A 15,115-nucleotide genomic window follows, 5' to 3' on the forward strand; every position below is an offset into this window, starting at 1 on the left:
AGGAGGGAGAAGAAGGTTTCCTGTGACAGACCCGCTAGTGAGGGAAGAGCTTTTCGCTCTTTGATTCCCCTCGAGAAAAATAAGCGTAGAGACACCCACTTCCCGGGTGCAGTCTCCTTGCCACGTGCTGGTGTGACCTTTGCCAGTTCCCTGGGCGCCGCGTCCCGGTGCCACCAAGTCACCGCAGAGGTGATGGGCGGGGAAGGAGGGCTGCAGCGGGGCAAGCACAGCCTCCGATCCCGGCCTTTGCTTTTGACCAGGATCTCCTGGAGGAGTGGGAGGGGAAGGGGGCCCAGGTGGAGGAGATCAGCCGCAGAGGGACCCTCCTGGAGAACCTGATCGTCGAGATTACGGCCCCCGACACCCCATCCAAGGCAGGTGAGTCGCAGCCCGGCTCTCCTGGGGATGCCTCCTTCCTCAGAGCTCTGTTTGCTCTCGTTGCATCTTCTCTCAGCCTGCCTCAAGCAAAAAATGGGGTTGTTTCCCCTTTTTAACAAACATCAGAGGGCCTGTGGTGGTCCAAGCATCATGGGGCTCAGCCCTGTGGTCGAATTGCTGCCTCTTCTTCTGCTAATGCGTCAGCCGAGCGCTCGGAGCCCACCAGCTTGGCTTGATTTGCTGTAGCGTAACGAGCACTGAAATACCCCGCGTGTGCGGTGAGCCCAGCGTGGGGACACGTACCGCTGCTCACATGGAGCACGGGAGCCTCAGGCTGCCGCAGCACGGGGGTCCGGGCTCTCGGCCCCGTAGGGAGCTCGTGGAGGCGGCTCCTGCTTTCTCCTGGTGATGTGCTTCAGCTTCCTGGGGACTGGAGTGTTTTAATCAAACTCTGGTATTAGGTTTCATATCTGGATGAAATTTAAGACTGCAATATTCAGATGTGATTTACTAGACTCCTTCTTGGCTTCAAGTCTGTGAAGCAATGAGATTATGTCTGGTTCGTTTGGAAGCCGACTAAAAGATGTCTTCCAGCTCATGAGAACAAGTCTCTGGACTCTCATCGTTGATGGGCATTTATGGGAGTTCACAGCCTAGAGATGTTTGTTAGGGTTAACTTGATGAGCAGTTCAGTGGGAAACCTCCAAGAGAAGTGGGGAGAGGCTTTTGTGGGTGACCCACACAGTCACCCACGTGGGGTGACTGAACCTGCAGCCCCTTACATCCATGAAAGTTTCAAAATGAGTCATTAGAGCAATTTACCCGATAATTCTGATGAATCCCTCTTTGGTTGTGAATGTAGCTGCGATACCTGGTGTCCAGGGAGGGAACGCTGACGCATCCTCCGTGGAGCCCCTTGGCAAAGAGAGTGTGTCTGTGCACCAAGGCAGGTCTAAATAGCTTCATCCCATAAGAAAAGGAGAATATGGGGGAATTTATATCTTCAGGAAGGCATTCAGAAGTCTCACTTGAGTTTGTAATTCACAAAGTCATGCTCAGGGTAGCAGCTTTGCAGGAGTGGAGAGGTGGCCAGTGGCCCCCAGTGTTATGGTCCACACAGGTGCCACGTCCACCTTGGGTGGTGCTGGGAGAGGTGCCCAGCCCCAGACGGCTCAGCCCTTCTGCTTCTGGTCCAGCGAGGCAGGAGCAGCTCCAGGAAAGCGAGGAGCGCGGGTGTGTCGGGAGGAGGAAAGACAAACAGGCTCCAGATCAGACCAGTGCCGACCGCTCGGCACCGAGCCGATGGGTTCCCCAGCGCCAGGCGGGTGGGCCCGCGGGGACGCCGCGATTGTGCTTGGTGGCCAGTGTGGTCCGTGTTGTGGAGGGCTGTTCGTCGCTTGCTGTCTGCATTCCTAATGCGTCTGTCTTGTCCCTCTGTCTGTCTCCGTCCCCTCTGCTCAGGTGCTGCGCTGCCCGCTCCGGGAGGGTCGGTAGGCAGCGTGAACGGATACCACACGTGCAAAGGTGAGCTCGCTGTCCCCGCTGTGCCGGCACGCGCGTGCCGAGGCCGCCTCGCCGCCTCTCTGTCCGTTTTTGTCTGTGCATTTCCATCCGTGAGAATATAAACCACAATGTGACACCGTCAGCATCCCGGCACAAGTGAAATGAGCCTCTAAATAGGCTTGTGAATCCTCGGCCGTGCTGTGCAGTAGCCGGAGCCACGGGACGGGCAGGTGGTGGTGGAGGATGTAGGTCAGGCTGAAGGACGGAGAGGGGCAGCTTTGGGGAGTGGCAAGACCCTGACGCCCCATCAGGTGGTGTTAAAAGCTGATAAATGGGGGATCGTTTTAAGGCCTGCAATTAAATTTATTCGTTCCAAGGGATTATAATCCATCCAACCCTTCAGTTTGAAGAGCAATTTTGATTATTGCCTGTTATCTGCTCTTAGTTCACTGGTTCAATGAGGTATTAGGTGCATAAAAATGGCGTTCTATTTTGGTGTCAAATTATTTAACACTATTAGCAGTGACATTGCGGAAGGGGGCTCAGCTTGCATCAGTCTCACAAACGCAAAGGCATTTGCTTTGTTTGCAAACTGTCAACATGTGTACGTGGTGCGACTGGAAAGGCCCCTCTGGCATGAAAGGTGAGGGTAATCTGACATTGCTCTGCAGACAGACGGACGGCGGCGTGGCCTTTTGCTTCTCCTGCTTGGCCAGCTGTGGCTGCCCAGGGCTAGATTAGTACCTGATAGTCCAGGTCAAGATGGGCAATGCAGGCAGCGGTCCTCATCTCAGGCTGCTTTTTGGAAACAGATCTGACCGAGATCCAGTGCGATGTGTCGGACGTGACCCAGCAGTACCAGGGCCTTGGCGCGGCGCTGCGGGAACGCCAGCAGCAGCTCTCGGCCATGCTGGAGAAGATGCAAGAAGTGCAGGAGGAGGCAAGCTCGATGCTGAAGTGGCTGGAGTCGAAGGAGCGAACGCTGTTGGAGCTGGATGCCTCCTCCTCGCCCACCAAGACAGAGACGATGAGAGCCCAGGCTGAGCACAACAAGGTAACTTCTCCTCCAGAGGGAAAAACGGGGATCTGAGCACCCCCTCCCAAAGGATCCCGGAGGTGGGCTTCACTGCAGCAGGGCTGGAAGAATTAGCAATGAGGATCCGCCCTGGTTTAAAGAAGGGGTTTCCCCAGAAGGGATGAGAGGCGGGTCTGTGGAGCCGGAGCCCCCGCACTGTGCTCGACCCGCTTTGCTTTTAGACCCGTTGCTTTCAGGCATTTGGCTCAGGGGAAGGGAGCGTGTCTGTTGCCCTTGTTGCTGGGCCACTCCAGCTTCTCCTGGAAAGCAATTCCCAGCCTTTCCCTGCTCTTGGAGCCAAGATAGCTCACGATATTGCTAATAAAATGAAGCGATTTCATTAAGGAACAAAGGACAGAAATTGTCCAGCTCCAGCTTGTAGCTGCTGCTTCGTTCCTACTCGGTGATTTCATTCTTTTACCCTCTATCTGAAGAAGTTCAAACGATTATTTTCCAGGCATTTCTGGCTGAATTGGAACAGAATTCTGGGAAGATCCAGAAGGTAAAGGAAGCGCTTTCTGGCTTGCTGGAGAAATATCCAGATTCTCCAGAAGCAGCAAACTGGAAGAAGATGCAGGAGGACCTGAGTAAGTGCCTGAAGCGCTTAGTGAGGCGTCTGTCTTGAAACACCACGTTAGAAGTGGTTCGGGGTTGCAGGGCGATTCCAAAGTCACAGCAGAGCAGAGTCACTTCTAATTAAAATTCAGTAAATAGCAAACTTATCTCTAAGCTGTCTGGTGTACAAGGTGTTTCTCAGATGAGCACTGTCCTGTTTAATGAAATCTCTGTGATGGATGTATATTTTAGAGACTTGCCTCCTTAAATTACTTCTTTTTTTAAAAAAAAAAAAAAAAGGCATTAGCAACATGGGTTGATTATTTTGATTAAAAGCTTCACTGCTTGATATAAAATTCTAGTCATTAGTAAGGCTATCCTAGGTAATTAAATGTTGACTAAACAAGACTGTATTTAAAAAGAAGCCCAGAGATTCTCTTCTTTGAAATAGCAGGAACACGTTCACGGAGTTCTCCGTCCAGGAGATCTGAATGTGCTGTGTGAGGACTGATACACATGAGAGTATCCTCATTTATCGAGCCAGGGATGTGAGATGGCTCACCCAAGGTCAGACCAGCTCGTGGCAGTAGTGACTAGAGTGCAGAAATCCTGCTTGCAAGGTTTTTTATTATGAGCTTCAAGACCACGTAGCCATTAGAAATGGGTAATGGCTTATTAGATGGAGAGTGAATAGAGCCACGCTAGTTTTATTGAAAAGCTGAGGAGGCTTCCCGTTGGGGAAGCCATGGGGAGGGTAAAACTTCTCGATGGAGGGGTGGGCTGGCCGGGAACGCGACCACCGCCAACGCAGCTGTATTTTCAGATTGCAGGTGGGAAAGAGCCAGCCAGGCGACGGCTGAGCGGCAGCAGAAGCTGGAGGAGTCGGCGAACCAGCTGGCCAGCTTCCAGGCTGCCGAAGGCCAGCTGCGCCCCTGGCTCATGGAGAAGGAGCTGATGATGAGCGTGCTGGGACCCCTCTCCATCGACCCGAACATGCTGAACGCACAGAAGCAGCAGGTCCAGGTGAGCTGGGAGCTGCGTATGCATTCCCCGGTGGGTTCAGGACAAGGAGGAAGGGTGTCTCATCCAGTACGTGAGGTGGAAAATTGCAGTCCGAGTTACTTGTCTTGCAAGTGTTCTGCTGTGCCGCGAGTGTTGGGAGACCTCATGGCTCGTCTCCCAAGTGCTCCAAATCCTGCTGAGCACAAACTACTGTGAATAACTTGAAATGGGTGCAGCGCTCGAGCTCCCTTCCCTGCACTGGACTGACTCATCAGTGAATCACTTGGCCCCTCTTGGAGAGTGAAATTGCTTTAAACAAGACCTGTGCTGACGCTCTGCAGGACTTGCTAATGCTGCCCCTCTGCCTGGCAGCCTGCCCTTTCTGTGCCTCCTGCTTCCAAATCCTAACATGTCCGTAACGGGCCACATCATAAAATAAAATGCCCCAGTTAGCATAATTAGATTTCCTTCTCATCTAACTGGTTTATGTTACATTACACAGCAGTCGGACAAATAACAGAGAGAGCAAAGGACTGGAGTCGCAGCCCCCTCCCAGCTTTTTATGTTGCAAGGTCACAGTAAATCGTGGTCTTCCCAGCTCAATTGCCGTCCCACCCCAGGGCTTGTTCCTACCGATTCCGTGGGCTGGATGAAGCCCCTGGAGGTCTGGTTTGTTTTGACTGTGTGTACTCGGAGCTGTCAGTTTTATGCAAACTTTTTTACCTTATTTCTGTTCCAGTTTATGCTGAAGGAATTTGAAGCTCGCAGACAACAGCATGAGCAGCTCAACCAAGCAGCTCAGAGCATCTTGACTGGCCCTGGAGATGTTTCTCCATCCACTAACCAAGTGCGGGAAGAGCTCCAAGGGGTTAATCAGAAATGGTCCGAGCTAACAGAACGCCTCAACTCCCGCTCCAGCCAAATTGACCAAGCCATAGTGAAGAGCACCCAGTACCAGGAGCTCCTCCAGGGCCTCTCCGAGAAGGTGAAGGCAGTTGGACAGCGCCTGAGCAGCCAGTCTGCCGTCAGCACGCAGCCCGATGCCGTGAAACAGCAGCTGGAGGAAACCAGTGAGATCCGCTCGGATCTGGAGCAGCTGGAAGAGGAGATCGCGGAGGCTCAGACCCTCTGTGATGACCTCTCTGTCCTCATTGGAGAGCAGTATCTCAAAGATGAGTTAAGGAAACGTCTGGAGACGGTGGCGCTTCCTCTCAAAGGGCTGGAAGACCTGGCAGGTGAGACAGCGTGGAGAGCTTGCTTAGGAGATGCTGGGATATTGAACTCCACCCCTGCTTTTGGCCACAGGGCTCTCCCATCACTGGGTTTCTAGGATTCGTAGGGGAAGTACCATTTTATCATTTTTTAGGCTGCTTCATGGGTGTTTTATGTGTGACTAAGCACAGGAGAGTTCACACTTCAGGCATACCTGAGCTTGGAGGACGAGCGGAGGTGTGTAGTCCCACTGATGTGGCTCGGCGGTGCGGTGTGTGCTGTGCTTGGGGAAAAAAAAATGGTCCCTAAATTCAGAATGGGGCATGGAGAAGATCCAGTGGCCATGGAGAAGATCCAGTGGCCACCCTCTAATCTTGGGATGCCTCTTCTGGTTTCTAAGAGGTCGCGTTTAGAGACTAGTCAGGAGAACTGAGACTACTGCGTTACCATTGCCTTTACTACTTAAGAAATCCACGCATCAGTGAGCAAAAAGGCTAGTGATGCAATGGAAAGCTCCTTCCTGTTAATCAAAACACAGTTGGTGCATCTGAGATGATTTTAAATAATTGCACTTTGCTTATTTGATTTCAGCTTAATTGTCGCGTTGTAATCTTATTTCCATTTCAGCCGACCGGATGAACCGACTGCAGACTGCGCTTGCAAGTTCCCAGCAGTTCCAGCATATGTTTGATGAACTCAGGACCTGGCTAGATGACAAACTGTGCCAGCAAGCTCAGAGCCAACCTATTTCTGCTAAACTGGAGAGGCTACAGAGCCAAATTCAGGAGCAAGAAGAGTTCCAGAAGAGCCTCAACCAACACAGTGGCTCCTATGAGATGATTGTAGCCGAGGGAGAATCTTTGCTGCTTTCTGTCCAGCCTGGGGAGGAGAAGACCACTCTGCAAAACCAGTTGGTCAGCCTCAAAACACACTGGGAAGAGCTCAGCAAGCAGGCTGCTGATAGACACGCTAAGCTCAAGGACTGTTTGCAGAAAGCTCAGAAGTACCAACGGCACACGGAGGACCTCCTCCCTTGGGTGGAGGACTGCAAGGCAAAGATGTCGGAGCTGGAGGTAACTCTGGATCCGGTGCAGCTGGAGGCGACTCTTCTGAGATCAAAGGCTATGCTGAGTGACGTGGAGAAGCGTCGCTCCTTGCTGGAGATGCTGAACAGCGCTGCCGACATCCTGATTGACGCTTCTCAAGCTGATGAGGATGACATTCGGGATGAAAAGGCTGGGATCAACCAGAGGATGGATGCCATCACAGAAGAGCTGCAAGCCAAGACGGGCTCCATAGAAGAAATGTCACAGAGGCTGAAGGAGTTTCAAGAGAGCTTCAAGAACATCGAGAAGAAGCTGGAAGGGGCGAAGCACCAGCTGGAGATCTATGATGCGCTAGGGCCGCAAGCCTGCAGCAACAAGAATTTGGAGAAGCTCAGGGCACAGCAGGAGGTGCTGCAGGCCCTGGAGCCACAAGTGGATTATCTGAAAAACTTCACTCAAGGTCTAGTAGAAGATGCCCCAGATGGGTCTGACTGTTCCCAGCTCTTAAGCCAAGCCGAGGTGGCTCAGCAGGACTTCAAAGCTGTGAAGCAGAAAGTAAATGACTGCTGCACGCTCATGGAAAACAAGCTTGAAGGGATCGGCCAATTCAATAATCGGGTGAGGGAGATGTTCTCTCAACTGGCAGATCTCGATGATGAGTTAGACAGCATGGGCCCCATCGGGAGAGACTCTGACAGCCTTCAGTCCCAAGCAGAGGACGTTCGCACATTCCTGGGCAAACTCCACAGGTTGAAGTCTGACATCGAAGCTTCTGAAAGTGAATGTAAGAAGATGCTGGAGGATGAAGGGAGCCCCGATTTATTAGCACTGAAACGTGAACTGGAGACGCTGAATAAACAGTGCAGCAAACTGACCGAGAGAGGCAAGAACCGTCAGGAACAGGTAGAAACGACACTGTCTCGTGTCGAGGACTTTTACAGCAGGCTGAAGGAGCTGACCCACATGACAACTGCAGCGGAGGAGAACGAGGCGTTGCAGTGGGTGGTGGGAACAGAGGTGGAAACCATCAACCAGCAGTTGGCAGACTTCAAGGTAAGACTTTATGCTATCACGTTTCTTAAGCGGTGTTTGGTGTTTGAAGGTCTGTTTAGCGTTGTGGTCTTTTGTGTAGGACCTCTAGTCTTCCAGCTGTCGCGGCTTCGTTGTTCGTTGCTATAATGCCAGCGTTTTTGGTATGTTAAAATATCCTTGCTCTGGAGAATAGGAGATCAACTGCTGGACTTGATAGTCTGCGGTGAAAAGGTGCGGGAAGATTTTGTGATTGGGAGGAAAAAAAACTTTTCCCTGTTCTCCTTGTGATGTATAATGTTGGCGTGCCAGTAGCTGGTGGGCTTGTGGAGGTGGTTGGCATTTGGGTTTTGGGGGAGGGAGGGATGTTTTTGAGTCAGTCTGAAGTGTAGGTTGGCTTCATCTGAGAGTCTAGTCCAGATCATCCTGTAGGTGTTTCTACCTGGTCTATACCTGCTTGTTGTTCGCTTCATCTGGCACGTGTATATGTCAGTTTTTGGGGTCCCTGGGTACAAATAAAGCCACAGATAAACTGTGGGATGAGGGTCGCACACGGGGAATAAAAGGAAGGCGAAGTTTTGCTGTGGGCTGCTCGTATTTCCAGCAAAGAGCTGCTAGAGACCATCAAGGCTTATGTGAAATGCTGAGAGAGGGAAGAGCTGGATGTGTTTGGTATCTTTTTATACGGTATTGTGGTGTCGGGTCATGCTGTTACACAACGTTAATTATATTAATACTGCTTAGAAATTCTCTTGCTGTGAAACTTCTATTACTGATGTGCTCGGTAGCTGATGATTGGGCTGATTTACATCTGGCTGCTCGTTTCCTGGTGTTAATGGGGGCTGGGAGGGGGAGGCATTTTTACGGCCATTTACTTTCCATCTCATGGCTAATTGATCCCGTTCCACCACTTAATAGCTCTGTGAAACCTTCACCAGGACAAGGTATTCCTGTTTCGGGGATTGCCTCTCTGAAAAAAAAAAGAGCTTGGAAGTGTTGCTTACGGGGCAAACTCAAACTCATCTGATCATGCTGCTGTTAACTCTTGCGTTGTGTAACATTTTGCGTTGAGCTGGCCTTGATGGGAAGGATTTAACTTCATCATTAAACGCCACACAGTTGCTTGGAACAAATATATCCAAAAAGGACTTCCTAGTCCTTGAAACCAGTGAAACTTACCTGCAGAGCAAGGGATTATTCCCGGCAGAGCAGTTCTTATTAGAAACAATGATGAAACCCAGCGTTGGTGCAGGTTGCTTGGTCGGCCGGGCTGGCGAGCGGGGCTGGCAGGCACGGCTTAACCCACCGAGCGCTTGCACACGGTGTATATCTCGGTGACCTTGAGGATGACCCTTTAAGACAACAGTGTCCTGGGCTGCACGAGCCAAAGGTGCTTTGGGGAGTGACGTGTCCTTACCACAGGAGTCATTTGTTGGCCATCAAGGCCTGCACGGTGTAGTTGGGGTCTTTGTGGAAAAAATGGAAGTTGCAGCAGTGATGGTAGGGTTTTGCTGTGTAATGGCTGAGAATAAAATGGGGGAGAAGGAAGAAGGGCGGATGGAGCAATCGCGGTTACGCAGCAGCATTCCTCCCATGCACGGTTCATCCAGAGAGCAAGCATTTTTGCACGAATCGTAAATGTTGCAAAGCAGATCTTTGCAAAGCCTCATTTTACAGTTCTCTCCAAGGGGAAATGTAATCCCAGATACTGATCTGCACGTGGAAGGGCATCGCAGCGTACAGGCAGGGACCGCCTGTACTCCAGACGTGCAGGAGGGAGAGCGGTGAAGAAGTCTGGCTTGGGCTCTGGGGAAGCGGGGAGCACGGGGGGCTTTTTTCGGTTGCACCGGGCCTTTATTTCTCTACGCCTAAGACAATATCACAACCGTCTCCCTTCTTGGGCTGCAAACAAGATGCGTGCACGGTGTGTCTGCGGGGACCAGAGGCAGCCCCCCAGCCGGGCAGTGCTCCCCGGCGCAGTGTGGGGACGATGCAGCTGGGCATGGGGAGGAGGAGGTGGGGGGCTGAGGCTCTCCAGGAGCAGTCGCAGTCCGTCTGTCCAGAAGGCTCAAATGCGGGCAGATATTATGTCTTAAGGCATTAATTTTAATGAACATCTGTGTAAATGAGATGCAAATTAGGTGTGGCCCCAGGGCTCCAGGCACGTTGCCAATGCAGCCCTGACAAAGGTGGGCACTTCTGGACTCATTGTGTCCAGATTTTAATAAAGAAGATATATCGAAGGCTCTGACGGACGCCACGAACAGATGACTTTCAAAGCAACTTATACTTGAAGCTTCCCATATATTTTTCTCTTCCTGCCTGCAAACACCCCTCAAACTTGTCCCAAATGGCCACAACCTACAAGAAACCCTAAACTTTTGGAGAACTGCCACCCGTGCATTTCCTCTCCCCCCACCCCCCCGGTCCCTCTCCCAGGTCACAGGGGGACTAATCCTGGCTACGGGAGAGATGAGCCCTCTCCCGCAGTAAGTGCTGCTCCTGGCCGGGTTTCTCGGAGGCGGGAGGCTGGGAAGCAGCTGTTGGATCTTGCTCGGGAGGAAGCTTTGTTTGCAGGAGGTGTTTCGGTTCAGCGAGCGGGTGCGATGGTGGGGATGGCTACACCGGGGGGCTGAGCCCACGCCAGCTCCTGTGGCCGTCGGAAGCCAGGACGGAGACGTAGGGTGGACCTGGCCTTCAGCGGGTGGGGGAAAACTGGGTAGGGACTGGCTCGGAGCACCATGTTGTTAGAGGACTGTAAGAAACCCATCTGGGAGAGACTTTAAGGGGGTCATCTAGTCTATCCCCTAGCGTTATGGTGAGATCAAGTGCAGCTGAAAGGCATTTCTGTGGTTTGGAGTCTGTGCTTATATGGACATCCTGATGGATCGCTTCAGATGCAGCTATGCTACAGAAGAAATAACATGTTTTTAGCTTATGTTAAGCTGTCAGAGCAAAAGGACCTCATCTTTAATTCCTGATCTTCAGCATGAGTTTAACCCAAGCAACTGTCTTTCCATTGCTGTCTCTCTGAGGAGCCCCTTTTTTCTATAAAAGGGTACTAAAAGTTGGAAGAGTCTTTCGGCGCCGTGTCTCCGTGAGCATCACATGGCTGAGTCAGGCTCTTCACCGCGAAGGACGAGCCACAGCCACCAGCGAGAGCTCCTCGGAGGAGCTTTCAGGCCAGGGCATTTCTTCCCCCTCCGCTCTCGCTGCTGTCAGCTCAGGTTTCTCAAAGCTTATGCTAATATTAAATTTTAATGACTGGAATCAAATGAGCAACAGTTGAAATGTTACTAAACATAACAGCTATGTTGATTCAGTTTAGCAAACAGCAGAATTCCTCGGGGAAGCGATTCCCCAGGTAGGGATGAGAGATGAAGCGTCACGCGAAGGTGTTAGGGGTTTTCTCCATCATGGGCTCCCCAGCATCAGCACCCCCTGAGCTCGACGATCCCAGGTTACAGCCCTTCCTTCCAAAGATTGGGAAACTAGCGCTGTGCTTCAGATAAAGCTTGTGCCATTCAGTGCAAGGGGCTGATCTGCCTTTACACACCCAAGAAGCAGAGGTGAGGTTCGCTCCTTCGGAGCGGTGGTGCCAAGAAGCCCCAGGCATGGGCTCGTCCTGTCTGGCCGAAGAGCATCCGTCAGCCAGGGCGGCGGAGAGCGGATGGAATCAAATTCTTTGGTGTTTTTTGCGAAGGCATCTGTGCTGGGGTAACTTGGCCTCCTGGTTTTGTTTACTTTATCTTTTATACGGTGGATTTTGAACTTGGTTTTCAAAGCCTGGCTGGTACTTAATGTCGGCATTTCTGAGCTGGACCCTCTTTGAGTCACCGTGTTGTTTTTGGACAAACTCTGACGTTGCCACATTTCACCTACAAAGCAGAGCGTAACGCTCAACCCGGGGTCAAAGGCACCAGCGGAGGTTTTAGGCTTGCCGCAAGGTAAATCGATGCTCAGGAGTGGACGGATGTCACTGCTTCCCCAGTCATATCATGCCAGAGTTGTTTGGGTTTGCTAGGGACACTTTTCTCCCTGTGACGAAGATGAGGGCAGGAACGGGGCAGCCTGCCTTCCTTCTGAGTTGTGCTCAATGGCCAGAAGGGATTTCTGCGAGAATCTAGAGAACTTGACCCAAAATGAAACCCAAGAAAAAGCGTCGAACTTGACATAACCAAACAGTCACTGTCACGTGCAAACTGGTGCCGATGCAGCTGGCTGAAGGGGAAAACACGTGGTGACGCCTCCATGAGCGGCTGGACCTCCATCGACCGCCGGCCCCCTCCTGATGCCGCGCCGCGGCCCCCACCGCAGCTGCGCTTCGCCCCACGTCTGCTGGCGGCGCTGGGGCACGGCAGAGGAATGCCGGCGAGCCGGGACCTGCCGCAGCTGGCACCCGCCGTGCCGCTTATCCAGGATCTCGCCTCCGAGTATTAATTAAACCCCACCCTTACCCCAGCCGGAGAGAAGGGGGGGAGCAGGAGGGGGTCTGCTGTGGGGGGCAAGGGCCCCCAGCATCTGACCCCCGTGGGTGACGGCGTTGCCAGGGCACGTCGGGCGGAGCAGAGGGAAGAGATGGGATTTTGGGCTGCTGCTTCTCCTCCTGCCGTGGATTTTTTGGGGGGGGTTATTTGAAACTGGAGTTGCTCAATGCAGTGAACTTGGGCACAGCTTCACGCCAATAAAGGTTTTATGCTGGACGATGGAGAGGGGGAGGGAGAATCCCTAGACAGCGATAACTGAAGCCGCGCTGCTGTTATGTTTTAGAGCAGGTCAGGTCGTCCGGGGCCTGCGGAGCCCTTGTGCCTCCAGCACCCTCTTTGTCTGCTTAAATAAAAAAAAAATCAGGAAAGAAATCCCAGGAGGGCTGATGCAGTGAGTGAGTAAAGCCCTAAACAGCATTACTCATCTTCCCATTCAGCTGCCGCTCGCTCTAACCCTGCTCCGGGTCCTCCTCGCTTCACCCTAAGCAAAAGCAGCAATTAGCTGGCGCTCGGTGCGAGCCCGCACGTGCTCCCGCGCTCTCCCTGCCGCTGCCCCCCTTCGCCGCGGGAGGACGGCGGCTTTCCGCGGCGCTCTATTTATGACTCTTAGTTCCCCCAACCTTTCAGACGAGGAGCTGACTCAACGGCGCTATCAGAAATGCCGCTGTTGCTAGTATCTGCCTCATGCCCGGTGTCCCTGGGTTTCTCCCAGGTGCCGCTGCCGGAGGCTGCTGCTTTTCAGGGGGGGGGGGCTGCTGGTGGCACGTGGCCTTCGGGGTACAAAGGAGCCCACGGGCATCGCAATCCCCACCTGAGCTCTTGGCGTTGCTCGGGGCACTGGTGCCCAGGGCAGACACGGGACGGGGGCTTGGCTGCTCAGCGCCGTGCGGTGTTTCACAGTGGTTTATTTTGCAGGAGGACTGAAATGGGTGGTTTCTTCCCAGAAGTTTATCCCATTCACGTTTGCCGAGTGTGCGCCGGGGCGAGCGCGGTCCCTGATTACACAAGTGGCGTGTTGTGATATTCCTTTGTAAGATGAGCGTGTGATGATCTTTAAGGGTCTTTTCCAACATAAACAATTCTGTGATTCTACGATTCTATCTCTGGGACCGGCAGCTCTGCTCCTGCTGCTGCAGAGCTGCTCTCGAGGATGGGCAGAGGAAAAACCTGCATCCCATCTGGGGATCGCAAGGCTGAACCAGAGAGTAGGAATGAATCCGTGTGCGAGGTATTTACACCAAAGCACTTACACTCAAAGCCTTAATTTCTCGAGACGGCGCATTAGCCGCTGCTAGCAGGCACGCGGGCTCGCAGGCAGTGCCCGAGCACCCGGCCCGCGCCTCCCGGGAGGCGTTTTGGGTAACTCTGCACCCGATCATATAGCCAAAGACCCCACAGCTGGGGGTACATCGCCGGCGGGGGCTTCAGGGGTGGGTGGGAGAAGGGAGGTGGGTTTCTGGGATGGGATGGGACAGGGAGGGGACACTGCCACTTGCTGTGCCCCAGCCTGGCCGAGGGTATTTTTAACCCTTCTGTGCCCCCGGAGGAATGCGTGCGGCTCCCGACAGTCGTCCAGTTGGGAGCAGCTGGGTGGGACTGGGCTTGGAGCAGGGACAGGCTGCACGACGGTGTCTTCTCGTTGAACGCTTTCCAGACCTACTTAAAGTATCTCTGGCTAGTATTTTGAGCATCAGCAACACACGCAAAAATGCCTCCTCTCTGACAGCTGTTAAGCTGCCTTAAAGGCACCATCTCCCCTCGTTGGAGAAGAGGATGATAAATGGGGGGTGATAAGCATGGGCTGCGCCGGGTGACGGGGCTGTCGCTGACCTTGGCTGGGGCTGCAAAGCCTTGACGGTGTTCGGTGCACTTCTAACCTGATAATCTGGGGGTGTTGCAAATAAACGCGTTTGCACAAGAGGCACTTGAGCACAAGTGGCCCCTGCAGCCTCCTCGTTCCTTGGAAATAAATTTTATTGCAAATAAGGGAAGAGCAAACGAGTCCCCAGAGCTCGGCCTCGCCCACCATGTGGGTGGGTTTTGACCTTGACTTGTCAGCGGGCAGGCAGAGCGGCACAGGCACCTTCCTGATCCCGAGCAAGCTGAGAGCAAGAGCAAATTAAGCTGGGAGCTGCTGAGACCGACCAAATCATAGCCAGGCTTTTTTATTTTTTCTTTTCTTGACCGTAAAACACTTAGGCTGTGATCAGTCTCTTTCAGGAGCCAGCTTAGGTCATTGCTCCAAAGCCACCCACTTGGAGATGCTTTGGTGACGCTGCCAGGTCTCAGCTGAGGGAGATGGCCGTAGGAATGTCCTCTCGCAGGAGCGCTTGTTAGCTGGTGGTGGTGACACTTCGCAGCGTTTCCAGGAGATACTAAAAATACCAGCTTTGCACAAGACCGGGAGAGCTGAGGATCCAAGGGAGGAGGAGATGGGAACCTTTAGTCTGCAAGGGCTGAGCAGGGGAGGGAGAGGAGCCCGATCCTGGCGGGATGCAGCCATGGAGGGGGGATCCGTGGGGAAGCACGTGGTGGAGTGAACATAGGACTTTCCCATCACCTACAGCATCCAAGCGAGTCTCTGCCAGGGAAAGGAGTGATCTGTGGCCTCTGGGTCTGGAGCACGCAGGGGCTTCTCTGGGGAGGGGCTCAGGCTTGGATTAGTCACCACAGTGTTTCAAGAACAATTGTCAATTCTTCTGCCGAAGGAGTGGTTTAAAATGTCTCCCATCCAGAGGATTCTCTGGATGATACTGCACTTACCTCACTGCCTAAAGAGCCTCCAGAGCAGTTGATTAATCACCCCATCCCTTGGCTCTCCCAGCTCT

The 15,115-nt window shown here is 53.0% G+C and overlaps 1 protein-coding gene across 17 annotated transcripts in view; it reads left to right on the plus strand.

The window, feature by feature from the left end:
* MACF1 (microtubule actin crosslinking factor 1) overlaps positions 1–15,115 on the plus strand; it is a 141,702-nt gene that overhangs the window by 80,131 nt on the left and 46,456 nt on the right. For 16 of the 17 annotated variants that reach the window (XM_064471453.1, XM_064471452.1, XM_064471461.1 and 13 more), the window contains 7 exons: positions 261–378; positions 1,840–1,902; positions 2,694–2,935; positions 3,414–3,543; positions 4,335–4,534; positions 5,253–5,748; positions 6,353–7,824. In XM_064471453.1, coding sequence (XP_064327523.1) covers positions 261–378; positions 1,840–1,902; positions 2,694–2,935; positions 3,414–3,543; positions 4,335–4,534; positions 5,253–5,748; positions 6,353–7,824 — 2,721 coding nt within the window. The remainder of the gene's footprint in view (positions 1–260; positions 379–1,839; positions 1,903–2,693; positions 2,936–3,413; positions 3,544–4,334; positions 4,535–5,252; positions 5,749–6,352; positions 7,825–15,115) is intronic. The other variant, XM_064471465.1, reaches the window with a different exon arrangement.

The sequence above is a fragment of the Phalacrocorax carbo genome, chromosome 22, assembly GCF_963921805.1.
Source record: "Phalacrocorax carbo chromosome 22, bPhaCar2.1, whole genome shotgun sequence".
NCBI classification, from domain to species: domain Eukaryota; kingdom Metazoa; phylum Chordata; class Aves; order Suliformes; family Phalacrocoracidae; genus Phalacrocorax; species Phalacrocorax carbo.